The sequence below is a fragment of the Triticum aestivum genome, chromosome 7A (genome assembly GCF_018294505.1).
Source record: "Triticum aestivum cultivar Chinese Spring chromosome 7A, IWGSC CS RefSeq v2.1, whole genome shotgun sequence".
Taxonomy (NCBI): domain Eukaryota; kingdom Viridiplantae; phylum Streptophyta; class Magnoliopsida; order Poales; family Poaceae; genus Triticum; species Triticum aestivum.
In genome coordinates this window covers 736,064,279-736,088,925 of record NC_057812.1, presented here as the reverse complement: position 1 = coordinate 736,088,925, position 24,647 = coordinate 736,064,279, and the positions used below count along the sequence as shown (strand labels likewise).

The window sequence follows — 24,647 nt, the reverse complement described above, 5'->3', positions numbered from 1 at the left end:
CGCACTACAGCCAAAGTTTTTGTCCTGCACCATACAAACCATCAAGCAAATGTAAACATCCTAAAGGCAAACCTTGGCACATTATTTTTATATTACAATGGAATTGTACAAGGGGATAATTATTTTTGTTGAAAAGTTTCTGTAATTAAGATTCACAAAGTTCCCATGGGCATGAACAAAGTTCAAGGACGTCCCCCACTTTCAAAATGCTCGTCTCTCTCACTTTCACTTTTCTTTTAGAAAAATTTTTGGGTTCCCCTCTTTATTTTTGTTGTTTTTAAACTATATGAAAGCACTCAACAGAAATAAATGACTCTCTAAAACTTTCGGGTTGTCTCCCTGGTAGCGCTTTCTTTAAAGACATTAAGCTAGGCATATAGTGCTCAAGTAATGGATCCACCCGGACCCCAAGGTATATCAAAGCCAATTTTAATTAACAATGATTTAGCATTTAGTAGTGAGCACAAAGTAACATATATAATGTAACAACGAAGTCTAACTCTCTTTCTATGCATCGGCATGTCATAAAAGAACAATTCATGCACACATAGTAAAGGCCAATGCATAGTCTAAATAGTTTCTTGCAATTTTATCATATTGGAAACATAGAGAGGTGGAGATATGGTTCCTCTCTCATAATAATTGCAATTAGGAGCAGCAAGCACATGCATATTATATCTATCAAAATCATCCTGTGTAATAGTAAAAGGCAACCCATCAATATTGATGTGGCATGCCCTACTACAAACATGACCAGTACACAGGTCATGATGAGTACGTCGGTCAATGACAAGGGGTTGCAGGCAACTTCGGCAGTCGTCAACAAAGGGGTACAAACGAAGGATATTATGGATGAGGGGGCGGAAATGCATGTGGATGAGGCAGACGTTGAAAAGAAAGTTAACCAAGATGAGGATCAGAATATTATGGAGGAGATGACACATTTTAGCAAAGGTAAAGATGGAACCTTACGTATTCTATGTGGTCCTGGATTTACGCCAATTACACCTAAAGAAAGAGTGCGTGTTAAATATGAGAGCAATGCTAGATTAAAGGAGTTCATGCAAGTTCCTGCATGCACAAAACTAGGAAATAGTTGTTTGTTTCCTAACCAACGTACAACAGGATATCATGCACGCATTTGGAGAAATAATCGGACGTGGAAGCCATGGAGAATAAAAAGGTAAAGGCCAACATGCAACGGATTTATTAGTTGTGTTTCACGGCACATACAAACTCCCGAACTGCATGTGCTAGAAAATAGGAAGAGAAGGAGCCTGCACGTACGTGGAGATATGTTTCCAAATCGGCCAGCTATGTACGTTTGGAAAATTAAAACAAAGGTAGCAGATCAGAACGGCCAGGATTTCGGTTGCACTACAAGTCACGCAGGGGAAAATAAATCAGGTACGTATACGTAATATGGCCTGCGTGCCTTGTTTGGCCGAACTCATCTGAGTCGGTTTGTACCTAGGCTATATATATTATTTGTTATATATCGAGACTTTAAGAATTAGGTTACTTTTCTTTAGAGTCAGACAGGCTATGAAGTGGCCCTCTGGGCGTTCATCTTGTTTATTATTGTGAGATTTTCTATCAAGAAAATTACACTTTAGCGAGAGGATTCTCGTGATCGAGAGTTTGCTCGCTATTGCCTTGAGGTCCGTCGGCGACGACGGATTGCGTGCCGGTGACGCCTACGCCGATGAGAGGTGCCTTGTTTGCCGAGGTATTGCAAATTTCTCCGATATAGTGTAGTCGGGAGAATTCAAAAAGATAATAGGACTATCATGCGTGGGTGTAATAGCAACAATTTCATGTTTAACATAAGGAATTATAGCAAGTTCATCTCCATAAGCATAATTGATATTGGCATCTTGGCCACAAGCATCATCAAAAAGGGATATTTCAAAAGAATCCAAGGGATCATAACAGTCATCATAGCAATCATCCTTCGGTAAGCACGAAGGGGAATTAAACAATGTATGAGTTGAAGAGTTACTCTCATTAGAAGGTGGGCACGGGTGATCAATCCGCTCTTCTTCCTTTTGTTCTTCGCTCTCTTCCTCATCTTTTTCATCCAATGAGCTCACAGTTTCATCAATTTCTTCTTCCATAGACTCCTGCAAAATATTAGTCTCTTCTTGGACAGCGGAAACTTTCTCAATAAGTGCATTAATTTCGGAATTGTATTCATAATTCTCATAGCAATATTTGAGGATAGCTAAATTTTCAGATCTATAAATAGCATCATCAAAATCTTCAAACTCTTTACACAAAGATTCAATTTCATAAGCACTCATAAAAGCAACAAATTCTTCTATTTTTTCCACATCATAGTAATCATATATACCATTAGCATAAGAAGCTAAGGTTTTATTATCATTGAATTTGCATGAAAAGGGAAGGTGTGGAGCCTTCATCCTAGAGCAACAAGTATAATCATAACTCACGCATAATTGCCAAGCATACCACTTCAATATATGAATTTGATCCCATAATAGTTTCCCTTTTGTGTCAAGCGATAATCCCTAAAGTATTCACGTTGATCCAACGTTACTCCCATTACATAATTAAATGGGGTTTTCTCGGGATTATTAAAGTAGTACATAATATCTTTCACATAACTAGCATCGATGGTTTTAGGAGGTTCCCCATCTCCATGAGCAGAAAGTACACCTTTTTTTGTATTTCGTGTTCCATATCCATAACTAAAGATAGAGAACAACTAAGAACAGCAAATAAAAATTACTTAGTGATAAAGCAAACAACCACACACGAGAATATTCACCCCACGCTATTGCTCCCCGGCAACGGCGCCAGAAAAAGGTCTTGATAACCCACAAGTATAGGGGATCAATTGTAGCCTCTTTCGATAAGTAAGAGTGTCAAACCCAATGAGGAGCTAAAGGTAGAACAAATATTCCCTCTAGTTATATTGACCACTGATACAACTCTACGCACGCTTGATGTTCGCTTTACCTAGAACAAGTATGAAACTAGAAGTACTTTGTAGGTGTTGTTGAATAGGTTTGCAAGATAATAAAGAGCAAGTAAATAAAAAGTAGGGGCTGTTTAGATAAATACACAACTAAGTTAGGTTTAGTAGAGAGCTTGTTGTTACGAGAAAGTTATTTGTCCCTAGGCAATCGATAACTAGACCGGTAATCATTATTGCAATTTTATTTGAGGGAGAGGCATAATCTAGCATACTTTCTCTACTTGGATCATATGCACTTATGATTGGAACTCTAGCAAGCATACGCAACTACTAAAGATCATTAAGGTAAAACCCAACCATAGCATTAAAGTATCAAGTCCTCTTTATCCCATACACAAACAACCTACTTACTCGGGTATGTGCTTCTGTTCACTCACGCCACCCACCATAAACAAATCATAAACATATTGCAACACCCTACAGCGGGAATCCCTCATGCTTGCGCGACACGGAGAGCACCATAGGACAGCACCAATAATAAAGCATGCAACTCAAACCAATCTTGATCATCAAATAACCATTAGGACAAAACGGATCTACTCAAACATCATAAGATAGCCATACATCATAGGGAAATAATATATAGCGTTGAGCACCATGTTTAAGTAGAGGTTACAGGGGGTAAGAGAGAGGTTACACTGCTGCATAGAGGGGGGAAGAGTTGGTGGTGAAGGCGGTGAAGTGTTGGTGAAGATGACAGTGATGATGATGGCCCCCGGTGGCACTCCGGCGCCACCGGAAGCAAGGGGGAGAGGGCCCCCCTTCTTCTTCTTCTTCCTTGACCTCCTCCCTAGATGGGAGAAGGGTTTCCCCTCTGGTCCTTGGCCTCCATGGCGTGGGAGGGGCGAGAGCCCCTCCGAGATTGGATCTATCTCTCCGTCTCTCTCTGTTTCTGCGTTCCCTGCTGGCTCTCTTTCACCGTTTCGTGTATATATGAAGATCCGTAACTCCGATTGGCCTGAAACCTTCACCGTGATTTTTTCCTGAAAATTAGCTTTCTTGCGACAAAAAAAGAGCATCAACCGCCTTACGGGTGGCTCACGAGGGTAGGGGCGCGCCCCCTGCCTCGTGGCCACCTCGGGCACCGTCTCGCGTGGATTTTTCTTCTGGAATTTTCCAAATATTACAAAAAGTATCTCCGTCCGTTTTTATCCCGTTTGGACTCCATTTGATATGGATATTCTGCGAAACCAAAAACATGCAATAGACAGGAACTGGCACTGGGCACTGGATCAATATGTTAGTCCAAAAATAGTAGTATAAAAAGTTATCAAAAGTATATGAAAGTTGTAGAATATTGGCATGGAACAATCAAAAATTATAGATACTACGGAGACGTATCATGTAGCTTATTGCATGCAGCACCTACTCCCCCAGCCCCCTGATTCGTTGCATGTGCCTCACGCCATGAATTGGCCACCATCTCATCGTAATCTACTTGTCTAGCCCATGCTGCCTCATAAACAAAAGGCCTTGGCCCCCGTTTGGTCCCAGTGGCCAGTGCCTCCCGGACCTTAATCACCAATGCCTGATGATCAGATTCTTCCGTCATAATGTGATCCACCTCCACCTCAGGAAACATCTGCATGAAAGTATCATTCCTCGTAGCTCTGTCCAACCTTACTTGAATATTTTCCTCTGCTTCTCTCTTATTATCCCAGGTAAAAGGATATCCAGTGTAGCCCAGATCAGCTAGACCACAATCAGACAGGCATTCATCAAAGTCCGCCATCTGTCTCAAATTCCTCGGATTACCTCCTTGCTGCTCATCATGTGTTAGCGCTTCATTAAAATCGGCAGCACACAGCCAAGGAAGATTATCTTGTGCTCTAAGATAGCGAATCACGTCCCATGTTTTCTTCCTCTTTTCGACACATGGTTCCCCATAGATTCCAGTGAATCTAAAGGTGTGTCCCTCGCTCACTATTTTTGCATCAATGTAGTATTGGCACCATGGCCTCACTGTAACCTCCACGTGGTCTCTCCACCTCAGCGCTAGTCCACCACTTTTTCCATTACAGTCCATTGCTACACCATGCGTAAACCCCACACTCCATTTGAGCCTCTCCATCGCTCTAGCCGTCTTTTTTGTCTCTAAAAGAAATACCACCACTGGGTTGTATGACCTAACCAGGTCCCGAAGTTCGCCCACTGTCGAGTCCAACCCCAATGCTCGACAGTTCTAGGCTAGAAGAATCATTGGTGTCAGCGGCCCTGCTCCCTGGCAGGGTCCGCCGCCCTATCATCATTTTCTGAGATTCGGTCAAACACTGTAGTCGTCTTCCTCCTAGTGTCACAGATAAAAGTATCATTTCCATCCTGCCTATCATATCCCTCTTTCGCCACCCACATCTGCCTCGGGTGCCCCTTCCTAGACGTAAGAGATGGTTGATAATTTCCCCTACTCCCGCGTTTTGCTTCATGATCCTCTCGGGGCTTTCTCACATAGTACCCTCTCCTCCTCTCCATAGGGAATTTAGGTCTGTCCCCATAGTTCCCTTCCTTCTCCCTATAAAACTCCCTCTCTCTGTCCTTATTGTAGGTATCCCGTTGCTCACACTCATACTCATAACACACATCCTCCTTTCCTTTCCTCTGCCATTCACTATCTTGTTTACCTCCACGCCCTTGTTGCTGCTCGAATAGCTTGTTTCTAAGCTCTCTCTCCCTCCTTTGCTCCAGCTCATAGCGAAGGTCATTCTCCCTTGGTGGCTCCCCATTTGTGCTATTTTTATGGATATTATTTTTTCCTTCCTCCCGCCTATTCTTCGACAGATCCGCGCCAGTGCGCTGGTCCACCGAACGAGCAAATTCATCATTTAAATTTCGTTTGGCAGGAGCTTCTTTCTTCCTATGACCCGAGCGCCCTGCGTCAATCTCGCTATTGGGAGCGTTATTCCTGCTGCTATTACTACTTCCCGCCGGTCCCTGAGAGTTTTACTTTACATTGTTGTTCCTTCCAGAAGATGTTCTCAGCCATTCGCCCCATTGTGATGTGGAATCAACAGGAGGATCGCAACGCCCTCCCACATGCACTAACCTCCCACATTCAAAGCAGAAGTGTGGTACTTTTTCATAGTGAAAATCAAACCAGGTTCTATCCTTGTCCTCCAGTGAGGTCCTAAGATAGAAACCCCTGACGAGCGGTTCATGAACTGGGATTTTCACCCGAACTCTCAACTGGTTTCCCCTCGCTAATCCATCTTTGTCCACATCCACCCTGACTCTGGGTTAGTGGGAAAAAACAAGGGCATTGATGCATGAAAAGTGGAAAACACATTAGTCTTGTTGCCCTGTTTTTCTCAGTTCTTGCCGGTGTGTTGAATCCACCAAAACCAGAAAAAGCAAGGGAGGCTGCTGACTGGAGCAAGAGAGGGAGGCCATGGCGTCTTAGAGCATCTCCAGCCGCGCCCCCAACAGCCCCCCCCCCCCAGACCACTTTTTCGGTGCCGGCGCCAAAAAACGCCCCAGTCGCGACCCTAGGACGACGAAAAGCGTCGGTTCAGCCCTTTTTCCGCCCGGCGGTCACAGGCCGAACCCGGTGCACTAGGGGGCGATCGGGGGCTCCGGCGCAAGGGAAAAGCGTGGCTCGCCCACACTGTCAGGTGAAAAGTCAAGATTTTCTTCCCTGAATCGCCTCCCACCCCCCGCGCCCTCGGCCGCCACTATCTATATCCCGGCGCCGCCCGGTGTCCTTCACCGCTAGATAGCCATTCCCCGCCGGAAAAATAGCACAGGTTCGCCGCGGCAGCCCCTCCAATAGCAGCTGGGCGTTTCCGCCCGCGGAGGGGCAGTTTAGCGGCGGGTGCACGCCCATCGGGCGCAAGGTGTTCGGTGATTTGCCTGCCTCGGCGATGGACTCGGATGACGAGGAAGCGCTCGCCGCGCTGCTGGAGGAGGAAGCCGAGGCCGACGTCCAGGAAGAAGAGCATCTCATGGTGCTCGCCGCCCTCGTCCAGCTGCTGGCGAGCAATGAAAAGCCGCGGCGAGGTGGCTCAGCGCCGGGGCGGGTGAAAGCAAAGAACCGACATCGTCTCGAAGGCTACTGCATGCTCTACTCCGACTACTTCGCCGATGCTCCACTTCACGGCGACAAAACATTTTGGCACCGTTATCGGATGAGAAGAAAGCTCTTCCTCAGGATTGTGAATTCCATCCAGGAGTTCGACAACTACTTCAAGTGCAAGATGGATTGCACCGGCAAGCTTGGATGCACCTCGATCCAGAAGTGCATGACAGCGATGAGGATGCTTGCATATGGAGCTCCCGGTGATTCACTCGACGGCTATGGGCACATGGCCGAGTGCACCAGCATAGAGTGTTTCTACAAGTTCTGTCAGGCAATGGTGGAACTGTTTGGACCGCAATACTTGAGAACACCCAATGCCGAAGACACTGCTCGGATCCTAGCACAGAATGCAGCAAGAGGATTTCCTGGGATTCTTGGAGGCATCGACTACATGCATTGGAAATGGAAGAATTGCCCATTTGCTTGGCAGGGGATGTATAAAGGTGCCAAAGGCGGTTGAAGTGTGGTACTTGAGGCGGTGGCCACACAGGACCTCTGGATTTGGCACTCCTTCTTTGGTATGCCAGGAACTCACAAAGACATCAACGTGCTGCAGTGCTCTCCTGTCTTTGCCAAGCTTGTTGAAGGTCATTCTCCTCCGGTGAACTTCGAGATCAATGGGCGACACTACAACAAGGGATACTATCTAGCTGATGGCATCTATCCGAGATGGTCGACATTTGTGAAGACCATCTCAAACCCTGTGCCAGGAGGCAAGACCGCCTGGTTTGCGAAGATTCAGAAGGCTTGCAGGAAGGATGTCGAGCGGGCATTTGGTGTGCTCCAATCTCGATTTGCTGTTGTCCGGTACCCCGCTCAGACCTGGTCGAAAGATCAAATGTGGGAGATCATGACTTGTTGTGTCATCTTGCATAACATGATCATCGAGAGCGAGCAAGAAGACCCAGTGTTTGACACTGAACTATACTACAGGCAGGGTCCTTTAGCCGAAGTTGATCACCAGCTACCAGCAACCTGGACTGCCTACCTCAGTATGCGTCAGGAGATCCAAGACCCACAGGTGCATCATGAGCTGCAGCATGATCTGGTGGAGCACCTATGGAGGCTCAAGGGCAACGCTGGGCGCGACGTGTGATGAAATATGAGTTTTTATTTGTTGAACTATATAATTTGTACTAGGTATGTGCCCGTGCGTTGCCACGGGAGCCAAATCTTGTAATGCAATAACAACATATAGGGGGACAAATTATGTTGTTCTGGAAAATGGTTTCCATAATGAAAATCGATGAGGAGGCTCGTTGTTTCCAGAAAAATACTATCAAATTCTTCAGTTGGTAAAAACGTGGAATGCTACATCAATGAAAGGGAATAAATAATGACCTAGTACATATTCTCATTCTAATGAGATGCATACTGATTATGCAAAATGGATTGTAAAAAAATAGCACACTCCAACGTCAACAGATATGCAAATTGCTAAAATTCGTGTCGCGAGCACTGTGCATCCACTATATTGATGTTATTTGCATTAACTGTGTTTTTAGATACTGATCCGATGGACATATCCCCCGATGCAACTGAATCATAAAGTTTAACTTCCCTCTTCAATTAAATGTGGCCCAATTCCGTCAGCGATTATTGTGCAGGGCCGATAAATGAGCGCCATGTATTCTTGCAGGCCAGAATGGGTTTGGCTCACCCGCGGGATTCCTAGTAGCGATTATTGTGCATGGCCAATAAATGAGTGCCATGTGTCTTTACAGGCCAACAACAATTTTAAGGGAAGGTGTGACGCCATTGGGGCATGTAATTATGGTGATTGCAATTTTTTAAGGTAAGGTGTGACCCCAATTGGATCATCTAATTATGATGATTGAATCGAATCGTCACTTACCAATCCGGAAAAATATGAGAGTAGGATGGACGAAGGTGGGTAGAACGCGGTCCGTCTGATAGGAAAAGGAACCTTATGTTCTTTTTAGATAGTATTGATTGAACTATTTGTTGTTGTACTATTTTGTTGAACAATTTGATTTTTCTGTGATGAAATATGTGATAAAAAATATTTATGTTCATAATTCAACGACGAGCCACGGAGAACCACGCCGAATATGGGCCTATTCTCGCCCATATGGGCCCTTTATTCGCCGAAAGGGGGCTGAAAAGTGGGCCAATGTCGGCGCCTGGGGGCGACGACTGGGCGCAAAACCGCCCCCCGCGCCTGTTGTATCACTGGCTCGCCCCCAGGGGCGATTTTTATGCGCCCTAAGGGGGCCAACGGCTGGAGATGCTCTTAGCCTCTAACAGGAGTCATGTGTTGCATGTGCTTGCAGTAGTACTACAGCAATCCATCCATGAGCGTGGAGGATGATTTTTTCGGTTGGGTGGAACTTGATTTGAGGACATGAGGGCGGGGTCACGGTGCTGTCAGGAGAGAGGGGACTCGAGGTCGAGGAGATCAGGGAAGGATGGCCAGCACCATGGGCACTTCTTCCTATTTGGCTGGTCAGGCGAGCAGTGACGGCCGGGAACCAGGTCAGGCAGCCAACGGGAGCAGCCGAGCACGGTGGTAGGAGAGTGGAGGAACCGGGGAAAGGAGTCGCCGCTGTCTCCCTCACCCAGCTCAGTTCCGCCTGATCCCCGCTACTGCTCGCTGCAAGCCTTGGCGACCCGTATCTATCTAGGGGTGGAGGGGCATGAAGCCCAGATCGGGTAGAACTTCACCATAGCCTTCTTTTCATAATTAGTTTACTCAATACAAATTGTGTTCACCCAATACAAATTTTCTTCACCTATTTTTCCAAATTAGTTCACCATATACATATTTTGTTCACCCCTTTTCACAATCAGTTTACAAATACAAATCTAGTTCACGAAATTCAAATTTATTTCACCATTTTTTCACAGTTAGTACACAAGAAATTCAAATTCCGTTCACATGCTTATAATCTAGTCATTATAAATTTAGTTTCCTCATTTCAAACTTAGTTCACCAAATATATTTTTACCCATTTTTAGTATTAGTTCACCGAAGACAAATTTTGTTCACCCTTTAAAAATGTGCTCACCCATTTTCAAAATTATTTCGCTAAATACAAATATAGTTCACCCATTAGAAGAATTAGGTCATAGATTTCAATTTTAGTTCATCTATTTTCATTATTAGTTCACCCAATAGAACTTTTGTTTACCCTTTAAAAAAAATAGTTCACAAATACATATATAGTTCAAAAAATTTAAATTTAGTTCACCCATTTTTAAACTTAAGTCGTTCATTTCAAATATAGTTTTTTTTGCTTTATTTCAAATTCAGTTCACCAATTTTCAAATTTAGTTAATCCATTTTAAAATTTAGTTCACCCAATTCAAAATTAGTTCACCCATTTTTAAATTTAGTTCACCCAATAGAAGTTGTGTTCACCTATTTTCAAAATTAGTTTAGCAAATACAAATTTTAATCACCCTTTCTTCAAAAAACAATTGAACCCATTTAAAAATCACTTCACTAAATACAAATATAGTTCGCCCATTTTAAAAATTAGGTCACTCACTCAAATTGAATTCACCCATTTTCTAATTAGTTCACCCAATTCAAAACTAATTCACCTATTTTCAAATGTAGTCTACCCAACACCACCCATTTTCCACAATTAGTTCACCTAATACTAATCTGGATCAGCACATCTAAAAATATGTCACAAATACACATATAGTTCAGCAAATTCAAATTTAGCTCACCCATTTTTTAAATTATGTCTTTCATTTAAAATTTAGTTGACTGATTTTTAAATTTAGTTCACGAAATTTAAAATTAGTTCACTAATTTTCAAATTTAGTTCATCCAATACAAATTTTGTTCATGCATTTCCAAATTAGTTCCCAATTCAATTTTGTGAACCTTTTTTCAAAATAAAATGTTCACCAATTTCAAAATTAGTTCATTCAATACAAATATAGTTCGCCTAGTTCAAATATAGTTTACCCATTTTGCAAATTAGGTCACTCGTTCAAAGTTAGTTCATCGGTTTTCAATTTACTTCCCAAATTTTGAAATTTGGTTCACCGAATATAAGTTTCTTCACACATTTAAAAATTAGTTCGCCTAATACTATTTTTGCTCAGATTTTCAAAATTAGTTCACAAATACAAATATAGTTCTACCCAGTACAACCCTTGTTCACCCATTTTCAAAATAAGTTTTGTAATACTACTTTTATTCGCCTTTTCACAAAATTAGTTGATAAATACAAGTTTAGTTCACTCATTTTACAAATTTAGTTCACAACAAATTCAAATTTATTTCACAGATTTCGAAATTAGACATTGTAAAATCAGTTCACTTGTTTCAAATTTAGTTCACCCAATACAAATTTTGTTCATCCATTTTCAAATATAGTTCACGAAATGCAAATTCAATTCACCGTTTTTCAAGAAATTTGTTCACACGGTTTTAGAATTATTTCATTAAATACAAATATAGTTCACACGATTCAAATATAGTTCACACATTTTGAAAATTATGTCTCTCATTTGAAATTGAGTTCGTCCGCTTTCAAATTTAGTTCACTAAACACAAAATTACTTCACTATTTTTGAAATTAGTCATGAATTTAAAGAAAAATTTACCCTCTTAAAAATTAGTCATTGAGACACTTTAATAATCAAAATTAGTTCAACCAATGCAAATTTGTTTACCCATTTTTAAATTTAGTTCACAAATATATATTATTCGCAAAAAAAGTTCAGAAATAGATATATAGTTCACCTTTATTTAAGTTCATAAACTTTTCAAATTCTGAAAGTTATTTCTTCCCGAAAGGTCTAATGAAAAAATTCCCAAACAAAAGTCAAATAGCACGTACCGTTGCATGTACTTATTAACTATTTTAAATTCTAGTTGTTTTTTCATCTACTAGATAATTGACAGTGCGTTGCAACGGGAGTATAAACATTCTAATAGATTAGCCCATGACTGCAAGTCTATTATTATATTAATGCACTAAAATCTTAGCAAGTGTTTCTAAGCAAAATCACCATGATTTACATACCATCTTATGTTAAGCACTTATTTGATAAAAATTTAATGACTTACCAAATAAAATATGTTTTTACTTTGGTAAGTTAATAAAACATGAGACAATTGATTCCATTTTAGTGAAAATTGATAAAAGAAATACTACAAATGGGAAAAATCAAAGAAAAGAAAGAAAGAGGGCGACGTATATAAAGAAGGTTGTACGAAAGAGAGGTGAAATGGGAACATTGTGTTCTTTTTAAGTAATAGAGATTGTTTTTTTCATCTACTAGGTAATTGCCCGTGCATTGCAATAGGAGTATAATCATTCTAATAGATTAGCCCGTGGCTGCAAGTCTATTATTATATTAATGCACTAAAATCTAAGCAAGTATTTGTATGCAAAATCACCACGATTTACATACCATCTTATGTTAAGCACTTATTTGATAAGAATTTAATGACTTACCAAATAAAATATGTTTTTACTTTGGTAAGTTAATAAAACATGAGGCAATTGGTTCCATTTTAGGGAAAATTGATAAAAGAAATACTACAAATGGGAAAAATCAAAGAGAAGAAGGAAAGAGGGGAACATATATGAAAAATGTTGTACGAAAGAGAGGTGAAATGGGAACATTGTGTTCTTTTTAAGTAGTAGGGATTTTCCAGCTTGAGTAGAGACTTGTTCAACTATGAAATATGTTATTGACTTCCTTTTTCTATTTTTCAATATATAACTAGAGCAATTTGTCATCAGAAAATAAGCAGTCAAACTTTCCCACTACTAGGCAACCTATCGAGCGAACCAACACACGCTTATAAAAGAAACAACATACCAAAGGAAACAACTTTAACATAACCAAAAACTTGAAACAAAGGGCTGAGAAGAAACAATCAAACTCCCGTACGAAGGAGTGGGATTTCCCGAACGAAACAGCTGGCCCACTTGGGACTCGTAGTGGCCCATTCATATATAGTTGTTAAGCGCCGGCTAGGAGCGAAATCACTAATTAAGGAGTACTCGTTGCAAAGAACACTCCACTTTTCCAGGTCGCGACAAGTGACGCACATGCAGCACGCCACTTGTCGGAACCCGCAAGTTTTCCCTTTTTTCATAGTTCCGTTTATTCAAAATGTTTTAACTCTTAAACCGTGCGTCCAAATCTCGAACCGTTTTCACCATTTGATTCCTCGCTTCGAGATCTTCAAAACTAGATCCCATGTTGATAGGTTCTGACGGAAAAAAAAATCACGAAAAAACCGGATGAAAAAAACCGGGCGAAAAAACCGAACCGGAAGCACAGTTTTTTTCCCTTTTCGAAAGAGGCACGCCCATGCCTCTCGCAGAATCACAACCGTGCCTCCCGTGGAAGCAAAACCGCGACTCTCGTGTAAGGAAAAAAACAGAAAACACGTTTTTTCCATTCCCGAGAGGCATGGCCGTGACTCTCGCAAAAGCAAAATCGTGACTCTCGCGAAAGAAAAAAGCAGAAAACGCGTATTTTTTCCCTTTCCGAGAGGCACGGCCCTGACTTTCGCGTAAGCACAACCGTGCCTCTCGCGGAAGCAAAACCGTGACTCTCACGAACGAAAAAAAACGCGTTTTGTTTTTCCCTTTTCGAGAGGCACGGCCGTGACTCTTGCGAAAGCACAACCTTGCCTCTCGCGAAAGCAAAACCGTGACTCTCGCGAAAGAAAAAAAAACAGAAAACGCGTTTTTTTCGTTTCCGAGAGGCACGGCTGTGACTCTCGCTAAAGCACAACCGTGCCTCCCGCGGAAGAAAAACCGTGACTTTCATGAAAGGAAAAAAAAGAAAACACGTTTTTTCATGAAAAAAAAATATGAAATTTTTTTTGATCGAAAAGCTAAGAAAGACCGGGGGAAAACCAAAACGTCGAAAAGACCCGAAAAAAACCGTTTAAAAAGCCAAAAATGCGTGTGAGAAAATAAAAATACAAAATCTGAAGGGAGCGTCCAGAGCGCGACACGTGGCGAATGGCTGAGAGCACGCCTAGTGGCGCTGATCGTTGCGAGGCTCCCGAAGGAGCGCTCGTTAACTAGTTGCTCCCTGCTAGGAGAACCGGCGCCCACGCGCCCTGCAAGTTGGGCCGGCCCGTGAAACGCGTCAAACAGAAAACTAGCATGGAAAAACCCCAAAAATATTAGCTACCACGGGATTCGAACTCACGCAATTTGTTTATAACTTCCAAGCTCGCTTACCACTAGATCTACCACCCTTGAGTGATTAGAAACAGTGTGAAACACAAAATAACATTGTCGCGTCGCTATTTTGTTGCACATTACCACGTGCTGTATCACGTCAATTTTTGGGGAAAATATCATGATTAGAAAAGGTTCATGGATTTTGAAAAAAAAATCATCATTTTTGAAGAAAAGTTCACAAAACTTGAAAAAAGTTCATCGGTTTTCAAAAAGTGTTCATCAAAATTGAAAAAGTTCATCAATTTTCAAAAAAGGTCATAGAAATTGAAAACAAGTTCACAAGTTTGAAAAAAGTTCATCAATCCAAGAAAAGTTCATCGAAATTTAAAAAAGTTCATTGAATTTGGGATAAAAGTTCATCAGATTTAAAGAAAAGTTCATCGAATATGAAGAAAGTTCATCGCAATTGAAAAAAAAAGTTCAGCGAATTTGAAACAAGTTCACTGAATTTGAAAAAAAGTTCATCGATTTGAAGAAAAAGTTGACGAATTAAAATAAAACCATTGAGCCAAGAAGAAGAAAAGAAAACACAAAAAAGAATTGAAAACGAAAAAAAACAGATATGAAAAATGAAGGTAAATGGAAATATGAAATAAGAAAAAATGTAAAAGTATTGTAGTCATCAAGTCCGACGAGGTAGCGCGGTGGTTACTGCTTATTATCTGGAATTGTAGGTCGGGAGATCGATACCCTGCGGGGGGCGTGAGATGGGCCGGAGAGACAACTGGACCGCCCCGCTGACGCCCGTATAGCGGTATAGGAACACACGAAAAATTAAACGTATGAAGAACTATGAAAGCCTCTATCTTTTATTCTATTACTATTATTATGCATATTATTAGATAAAGATAGAGATGTGAGGGATACACAATGAAAAATTTAATAAAATATTTTTTGAACCATATGGTTTAACGATGTACCTATATACTCGGTTTTGAAAATAGATAATGGGTGTACATTACACCCATGTCCTCGTCTAGCCCCGCCCATGGAGGCGGTTTGCTTCCGCTTCCTCGGTCTACATGGCCGTTTGTTGGTTCTAGCATTAAGTGCGAAAGAAATTCTTGACTTCCAATTTGTTTTCATGTGCCACAAAGAGCATCTACAGATGGACTTGGCAAATCCGTCTTCTCAAACGTCCGCGGACAGTCACCAGTCATGGCTCATGCTTGATTTTATGCATCCAAGTCTCTCATATTCTGAACTATGCACAACAAATCCTACATGCTACCCTCATGCTAGCTAACTACGATTCGTCGTCGGGGATGTCCACGACGTCGTTGCCGAGCAACGGGTAAATGGGCACAAAGGAGGGCTCCAGCTCCTCTTCCTCATCCATATACGCGATCATCTCTTCGACTTCCGCGCCGTGCTCTGCCTCCGCCTCCTGCCGACGATGGCGTTTGGCCTCCACCTCTGATTCCAACCGAAGGGAATCGAGGATCGCCTGCTTCTCGCCCCTGCAGATCCGTGTCCCTATTGTTCCCCACATCCTCCTCCTTCCCCTCGACCTCCTCCTCCACCTCCAAGTCCCCCTCCGGATCAACCGTGTCCGGAGGTAGCCCCGTGGTAATCCGGGCTTTGCGCCTTGCCCGGATCTATTCAAGGAGCTGCAACCAGCACTTCGACGTTAGATATGGGTAGCTCCTTGCCCGACGGCATGGGGGCAGGGCTACGAGTGGTGGCAGACGGCGACTGAGAAGTGGTGGTGGCAGACGGGAGGTGGGAAATATGGACGGGTAGGGTTTCAATGCCGGCGGTCGGCTTAAATAGCCATGCTAGGACACTACATGGCCCGTCGGAGATGACGAGTTTCGGACCGCCGAGTTTCAGATTATTTCCTTGTGGGACCCCATCATCATTACAACATGGCGGATGCGTTCGGTCGCGCCCGGGCCTCCCATATCCATTCTGGATTTGGATTGGATATGAGGGGTGACAGTCAGCCGGGCGATTTGAGACTCTTTGAAACGCCGGTCTGGGTCGGTTTATTTTTTGACCGGTCACTAACCGGGTCGTACGCCCGGACATTTGAGGCAGATTTGGGCCCGATCTTTCAACCGATGGATGGCAGACCTAGACCATACTTCCATATAAGTCTCCGCATCTGTACTACGTTGAAAAAAGCACCCGCCACACCTTGACGGCTAGACCGCCCCCACAATCGTGTCATGTCGGCGGCATCGAAACTCGATGCGCAACCTGTCGACGAGTCGACAACGCAAAACAGTCAAGTTCTACCATGCCCCACACCTATCCGTTACCATACAAAGTGGATGTCAAGTTCTACCATGACCCACACGGCGCGCTCTTCAGAACACGTCCTGTAAGAACAAGTATAATAAAGTGATGTAGGCGGGTTGTAAGATATTAAATATTATATTTTTGCTTAGTTGGAAGAGAGAAAAGAAAAAGAGAAGCGGGCTACTAGTTAACAGCCGGATGCAGCACGTACTCCTAGGCACTTTATGACAGAGCGAGGTGGGCCATGTATCAACAAAGTATAGTACATATTTATATTCAGCTATTGTACTTGCCGGCTATAAGTTTGGCTATATATGACGTGGCAATATCATATAGCCAGCGGCTGACTATATTATTAACCGTGCTCTAAACCGATAGTCTAGTTTTTGGGTTGAATGAATCCATACTCTCTCCTATTCTGTGCACTTCGCATCAACCAACAGCGGAAGCCAAGCGGTCGCGTCGTCCCCGAAAGCGCAAGAGACGAGAGGAGATCACACGCGTGCTGCATGCGGCCTGCGGTATCTTGGGCAGGCCATTCGATTGGCGGCTGCTTGCACAGGAAACTATGCACCATGCATGATTTTAATCAATACTACTACTAGTTATGGTGCCAAGAACCAGTTCATATTCATTCACATTCAGACTGAAGAAGATGATTACATATACCCACGGGGAGCATAGCAGTTGACAGGAAGTTAGGAGTCACGGTGAAGGTCGCGAGCGAAGATGGAGAAGAAAGGCGAGGCGGGGAAGATGAACGGGCAGGACGACGAGAACATCGTCCTCGCCGACCTCATCTTGTCTTGGTCCCTCCAAGACGTCGTCAACCAGGACTTCTTCAGGGGCAAGGTACGTAGGTCCCTAATTCCATCGATTTTTCAAAGTCGGATCCTTTCTTTCCTCCCAGCAAGCAAGCATGCAGAGTAGTATACGTACGCGGAAGTGCTGTGCACACGATACGTACGTGATGATCAGCATGGTACTTTCACAGGTGAGCCGGATACCTGACAGGTTCTTTGGCCTGAGGAGCTACCTGGATTCATTCAGGGCTCCGCTGCTGGAGGAAATCCGGGCAGAGATGAGGTCCAACCTGGAGGCACAGACCAACTGCTGCAGGCCCGTGCAGATACGGCCCTTGTTTCCCATGCGCAAGGGCGACACAAGGCCAAGGCCCGCACTGTATCGCGTGTCCATCCATGGAGCTTCTCCCCCGTGCACCAGCGACATCGTCCTGCTCTCAGCGGCGATGCCGCTACGGCCGTCCGACCTTGCGAGCCGCGACGGCGCATCCCACTGCCTCGCCCACGTCCAAAGCGTCAGCAGGGACGGCACCAACTTTATGGTCAGAGCTAGCCGGAGAGTAGACGATTACGTCGAAGGCTACGCTTTCGTTGTTAGGTTGCTCAGTTCCATACCCTACCAACGCATCTGGCGGTGCCTCCGCTACCGAGCCAACTCTTCCGTCAAGAGAGACGACTCCGTTCTCAAGGCTATCGCGGGGGAAGCGGAAGACTCCTCCATGCAGCTGGTAAGCTCTGGTTCGCAGATCGCTTCGTCCAATCGTTCCTTTCTACTGTACTTTTCTAGTAGTAAGTATGACTATGACTATGATTTTCTCATCTGACGGCTGATTTTCCATCATGAGACAGATCACTTCCCTGACCGGCGGCACCGACCTCGACATGCCGCTACCCGTATCAGGCAGGCTGTCTGCGTTCGGGCTCAACGAGTCCCAAACTTGCGCCATACTGGGCTGTGTGTCTGCGGTGCAGCGTGCCGGTGCCAGTGGCGGCGATGGTGCGAGCACCAAGGTTAGCCTCATCTGGGGGCCGCCTGGCACGGGCAAAACCAGGACCATCAGCGTGCTCATGCTGTCTGCCACGAAGCTGAAATGGCGGGTCCTGGCGTGCGCGCCGACCAACACCGCCGTCTGCCAGGTGGCGTCCAGCCTCCTGGCACTGAGGAGGCAGCACCCCGATCCCGATGCCTGTGCTGGCCACGGTGATCTGCTGCTGTTCGGCAACAGGACCCGCATGCCCATCGACGGCGATCTCGACAACATCTTCCAGGACACTCGTCTAAAGCTGCTAACGGAGTGCTTCTCGCCAGAGACCGGTTGGAGGCGGTGCCTTCTTTCACTGGAAGCGTTTCTGCGCGACGAAATAGCCATGATCAAGCAGGAGGATGGCACAAAACCAGTAGTGCTCAAGTACTACTCCTTCCCAACGTCAGAGTTCCAGCGGATCTTCGAGAAGCTTAGCAAGTGTTTGAAGACAATCATGTCTCATGTCTCAATACATCGTACCCTGGAGACGAACTACAACAACATTGCTTTGCTCAGCAAGATGCTCAACGACTTCAGCAAGCTGCTGGGCGTTCAGAAACAAGTCTCCACTTCATCGAGACAGCTGAGACGGCAACGCGATGGTTTAACAATGGGTTACCACTCGGAACAAACAGTTGGCACCATGAGGGAGAAAATGCCTGAAATTCTAGACGTCACGAGGACGCTGTTGCGAGACCTGCAACTTCCTCTGACCGAAGAGTTTTCCGAGATCAAGGAGTTTTGCATCGAAAGTGCGTCCCTCATTTTCTGCACCGTGTCTGGCTCGGCTAAGCTGGAGGGGGAGAAGATGGATTTGCTTCTGATCGACGAGGCTGCACAGCTCAAGGAATGTGAATCCCTCGTCCCATTGCAAGTCTCCGGACTGAAACATGTGGTTCTTATCGGTGACGAGCGCCAACTGCCAGCTATGGTTCTTATCGGCACGTGCTCCGTTGGCTTCCTGTCGAACCGGCGACGCGCCAATGTTGCCTTGACAAGGGCGAGGTACGCACGCACGGCGAGATCTGGATGAAATTCTAAATACAAAACTAGTTGGAACTTGTCATGCATAACTGCCTCGATCGATCGTTTTGGTTGCAGGCACTGCCTCTGGATCGTGGGCAACGCGGCGACGCTAAGTGGCAGCGGCTCCATCTGGGGGGAGCTGATCCGGGATGCCGCGGAACGTCGGTGCTTCTTCGACTGGGACGAAGGCGAGGGCGTGTCTCCGGTAGTTTCTCGCCACGCTTGCGTGATCGGGCCAGGACATGGTGAAGCCGCTTCAGATTTAGGCATGCACCTGGCCGGGGATATTTGTGACACGCTCGGTTCTCTGCGGCTCGCTTAACGAATGTACTACTGGTGGTCACAACTCACAAGTAGTGGCGATTTGTTCAGTTTTGGCCTTTTGGGTGTTGTTACACTTGGGGTGTGTCTCAGTGTAGTTGCCTCTCTTTTCAGCTCAGTGAAAAATCTAATGGTGGTCGAACCTAGCTTTATGTATGATTGTGTGGTTTCAGCTCTGTCCGTGGTTGATCAACTGTGGTTTGTATGGTTGTTTTATAGGGAGGACTTATGCGTCAGGTACCTGAAATATCCTTCCGATTCGGTCACTTCGACTGGGTAATGTGCAAGAATAATTTTCATATGAATTGTATATGTTTGTAGTATTCTTAGTATCAAAATAAATAAAAACATCAACGTCGACGGTTAATACCTCTTGACATAGCACATCATGTCAATGGTGTCGTCTCTCTCTCTCTCTCTGTGTGTGTCTCTCTCTCTCTGATACAAACACATTGAAAATGCACCTATGAAGGAAGCAACACAAACTAGATACATGGCTAGAGAAAAATGACACACACACGAAAAGAGAAGAAAACTAAACAAAGGGGGTGACTATTTGACAGGCGTCTAATATATATTTGGCATTCGGTTGAACCCCTCCGTACCATCCGATCTAGATCCCAATGCCCAATTGGGCTCTTCTTCCCCTATACTAAACTAAAACTAAAAAAAATGAATTTTCTAAGAAAGAATGAAGTATTGGCATTGGTAATGAGAAATTTTAGCATGCTCTCTCTTACCTCTTCTTTTATACATGTGGGGTAAGAAGGTACTCCCTCCGTGTTTATTTATTCCGCATATTAGCTTTGGTCAAAATTAAACTTTATAAATTTTGACAAAGTTTATAGAAATAAATATTAACATATACAATCAACACCATTAGATTCATTATCAAATGTACTTCCATATCATATAGATTTGTTATGGTAAATATTTATATTCTTTTTGATAAACTTGGTCAAACTTCAGGAAGTTTGACTTCAATCAACTCTAATACGCGGAGTAAATAAAAACGAAGGGAGTAAGAGTTAATCAGACCACTAATTATTGAGATTAACGGCTCAGATCTATTATTTACTGCTCACTGCTAATAGACTTAAAGGAGAAAGAAAATGAAAAAGGGCGAAGGAAAAAACTTACACAAAATTTTCCTTTTTTGTAACTGCAAAGAATAAGCATATAATTTACATGCATATTGCATAGTACTTCCATGTATAGTTGCACATACAAAATAAAAAACTGAAATTTTCTAAAGAAGGATGAGAAAACTGACCGACTGGCTGTGCTCTCTTGGTCTCCAGGGTGACAGTAGCACCCAAGCAAGCTAGGGCAAGGTGTGGAGTTTTAAATTAATCGCCAAGTCATTCCTTGTCTATTTTTGATTAATTAGGACCATGGCATAGTAATTCTTTATTGCATGTGACCCAAAGGCCTCACTTAAAAGAGGAGGGTGGTACAAACCCCCAAACGGGCATGTTAAGTTAAATGTTGATGCGGCCTTTAACTGCAATTTGCTTCAAGGGGCTATGGGAGAAATCATCCGAGATGATAGAGGACACATGAGGTTGTAGCTGGGAACAAGCTCATTGAGATGTTGACTCCTGCTATGATGTTCTGACTGCTGAGGCAATGGCTCTGAAATTTAGTTTAAACTTGGTGTCAATTGTATATGTGGTAGGAGCTAGGGTTCTACCGGGTCTAGGCCGGAGGTTGTAGGGGAAGGAGGGAGCTGGTCGTGGACGAACACGCGGACGCCGGCGGCTGGGCGCCGTCGTGCGCGAGGAGGTGGCGGCTGAGAGGGAGATGATGCAGGGAAGGAGGCGGCTAGGGTTAGGTCTCCCGGCTCCCTAAGAAAGCCGATCAAATATGATTGCTTCTTGCTTAATTCCAAAACGGATCCTTACACGAGTTTATATAATCCTCCTACTAAGATAATTGGACTAAGCCCCTAATAACGATAAGATAGACGGGCCACAACTAACTGGGTTAAGCCCCTAATATGCCGGTCATAACATTTCTCCCCGCGTGCACAAACAGCTCGTCCTCAAGCTGGAAGGCGGGGAAGCACTTGCGGAACTCCTCGGGGTGATCAACCGTCACCAAACACCTCCGCGGCAGCTGGGGCGGGCAGGTCGCCAAGCCCGACGGCGGCGCCGGTCATAACATTTCTCCAGGTAGAAGAGTCGCGGGCAGACGTGGCCGGGCACGTAGGGCTCGTCGCAGTTAAAGAACAAACCTTGACGACGACGCTCGAGTAGCTCGGCCCTGGTGAGCAAGCGGAACGGGCGCGCCGCGATTGCGGCGAGGGGTGCCGTGGAAGCCTGAGCAGGCCGACCCTGCGCGGGAACGTCCGGCCAGGGTGGTGGCCCAGCGGCCCGGGACAGTAACGCCTGCTGGATGGCCACCATGCGGCGCTTGAACACACGGGCGTAATACATGGCCGTCTGGAGGTCCTGGGGTCCCTACAGCCGGCAGACCGCCGACGAAGAGCTCGGCCCGCTGGCGAGCCGTCACGCCGGGTGCGTGGCACGCCAGGGCCTGAAAGCGGTCGGTAAAGTCCAACACCGTAGAGGTGAAGGGGAGACGGCCCAACTCCGCCAACCAGCTCCCGCGTATCGGCGGCCCGAAACGAAGGAGGAAGAGCTCGCGAAAATGCTCGCATGGAGGCATACCGCCCTCGTCCTACTCGAGAGCGTAATACCAAGTCTGCACGGAGCCTCGGAAGTGATATGAAGCGAGCCAGGTGCGGTCCGACGCGAGCGTGTGTTGCCCCCAAAAAAACTGGTCACACTGATTAAGCCAGTTGAGGGGGTCCTCGGTGCCGTCGTAGGTGGTGAAGGCGAGCTTGACGAAGCGTGGGCCCGTCTGGGTATGATCGCCGTGGGGGTACGGCTTGGTGGTGCGGAGCAGCGGCATCGGGTCGGTGATCACGGGGGGGGGGGGCGTGGAACGGCGGCGCGTCGAGGCCAACGTAGGGGCCCGTGGAGCTGGAGGACCCGCCGTACTATGCCTACTGTGACGGCATGTGCGGCGGTCCGAGGCCATTGTGTAGACCGGCTGAGACGATGACTCGGTCAACCAGGCCGATAGCAGGGACGGCGAGGGCGGGAACCAGACCTGGTGGAGCGGAACTTTCGTCGGCGCGGTCGATGCGGGGCTGGAGCTGACCGGCGGTGGCTGCTGCGGTGTCGTGCCGGGGAGCGGCTGCTGCGTGAAGCGTCGGGCGCGGCAGAGGCCGCTAGGAGCGGCGGCTGCCACGACAGCCAGGGCGGGGCGATGGTGGCGGTGGATGGCAGCTGCAGCGGCCTGGCGAGCGCGGTGAAGGCCGCCTGGTGCAGCGGCTGCCACGGCAGCCACGGCGGCGCGGCGGCGACGGTGGCCGGCGCAGCCGGGTGCGGCCCGTAGGAGCTGGCCAGGTACAGCCGGATCCCCTGGACGGCTGTGACGAGGTCGTGGAGGATCCCGCTGACCTCCTCCGGGGTGTAGACGACTGCTGGCGGCGCGGTGGAGGGCGCCGGCATCTGGGCGGTGGAGATGGCCAGCGGCGCGGTGGTGGCGGTCGGCAACGGAAGCGAAGGGGTTGGCGGCGGTGAAGACATGATCGGACCTGAGCTACCTAATACCAAACTGGTAGGAGCTAGGGTTCTACCGGGTCTAGGCCAGAGGTTGTACGGGAAGGAGAGAGCTGGTCATGGACGAACACGCGGACGCTGGCGGCTGGGCGCCGTCGTGCGCGAGGAGGCGACAACTGAGAGGGAGATGACGCAGGGAAGGAGGCGGCTAGGGTTAAGTCTCCCGGCTCCCTAAGGAAGTCGAGCAAATATGATTGCTTCTTGCTTAATTCCAAAACGGATCCTTACATGAGTTTATATAATCCTCCTATTAAGATAATTGGGCTAAGCCCTAATAACGATAAGATAGACGGGCCAAAACTAACTGAGCTAAGCCCCTAATATGCCGGTCATAACAATATGTTAATATTTTTTCTGTAAACTTTGTCAAAGTTATAAAGTTTGACTTTGACCAAAGCTAATATGCGGAGTAAATAAAAACGGAGGGAGTACGTTCTTACTTGACATGTAAAAAAGAAGACGTAAGAGAGAGCATGCTAAAATTTCTCATTACCAATGCCAATACTTTATTCTTTCTTAGAAATTTTTTTTTTATTTTTTTATTTTAGTTTTAGTTTAGTATAGGGGAAGAAGAGCCCAATTGGGCATTGGGATCTAGATCGGATGGTAGCTAGGGAGCGATTTGACCGAATGCCAAATATATATTGAACGCCTGTCAAATAGTCACCCCCTTTGTTTAGTTTTCTTCTCTTTTCGTGTGTGTGTGTCATTTTTCTCTAGGCGTGTGTCTAGTTTGTGTTGCTTCCTTTGTAGGTGCAACAGATTGTACATCAATTGGGATAACCAGGAACTCTTGGAGATAATGAATAAAGATGGCCAATACGCTGGAGATGGGGCGGCCATTGTTGATGAGTGCTATCATCTGGCTTGTGAGCTTAGCTCTATAGTTTTTGAATTTTGTTTCAGAGAGTCGAATGCGGCTGCTCATGAATTAGCTAGTATTGCTAGAGTTTCGTTGTGTAATGATTTGGTAGATAATGCTCCTTCTGAGGTTCTTCCATTGCTATTAAAGATGTAAGCTTGCTCACCACTGAACAAAGTGGAAGCATAGTTGTCAAACAAAAGGGACCATGACACAGCGACCACTTGATGCAAATTTCGTGTTCCATACGTGCTGCACGCAGTCAATTTGAATGCAAATATGCAATGATGCGTGGCAGCCTAGCTTGGTCGCATTGATATTTTAGTCACATCGCAAGATTATAGGGCGGAGTACAAGTAGCCAGTTTTTTTTCCGCTAGGGAAAGGTTGGCACCATATTGTGCGTGCTTTGGCGTCGTATATGGCCCTGTTTGGTTCAGCTTTTATCGACGGATTCCGCTGC

At 45.5% G+C, this 24,647-nt stretch overlaps 1 protein-coding gene across 1 annotated transcript; it reads left to right on the top strand.

The window, feature by feature from the left end:
• Positions 1-17,765: 17,765 nt before the first annotated feature.
• LOC123153943 (uncharacterized) lies at positions 17,766-24,341 on the top strand. The gene is made up of 6 exons (XM_044572807.1): positions 17,766-18,047; positions 18,169-19,349; positions 19,446-19,615; positions 19,911-19,928; positions 21,082-21,166; positions 24,077-24,341. The coding sequence occupies exons 1-6, from the start codon at positions 17,766-17,768 to the stop codon at positions 24,339-24,341; spliced, it is 2,001 nt and encodes a 666-aa protein (XP_044428742.1).
• Positions 24,342-24,647: the final 306 nt, after the last annotated feature.

Bases quoted from the DNA above. Each gene is read 5' to 3' on its own strand.
- LOC123153943 (XM_044572807.1), top strand. From the start codon at position 17,766: ATGCCGCTACGGCCGTCCGACCTTGCGAGCCGCGACGGCGCATCCCAC. The intron at 19,350-19,445 runs GTACGCACGCAC...TTTTGGTTGCAG, and splicing joins GTTGCCTTGACAAGGGCGAG to GCACTGCCTCTGGATCGTGG. The intron at 21,167-24,076 runs GTTAAGTTAAAT...CTTCCTTTGTAG, and splicing joins ACAAACCCCCAAACGGGCAT to GTGCAACAGATTGTACATCA.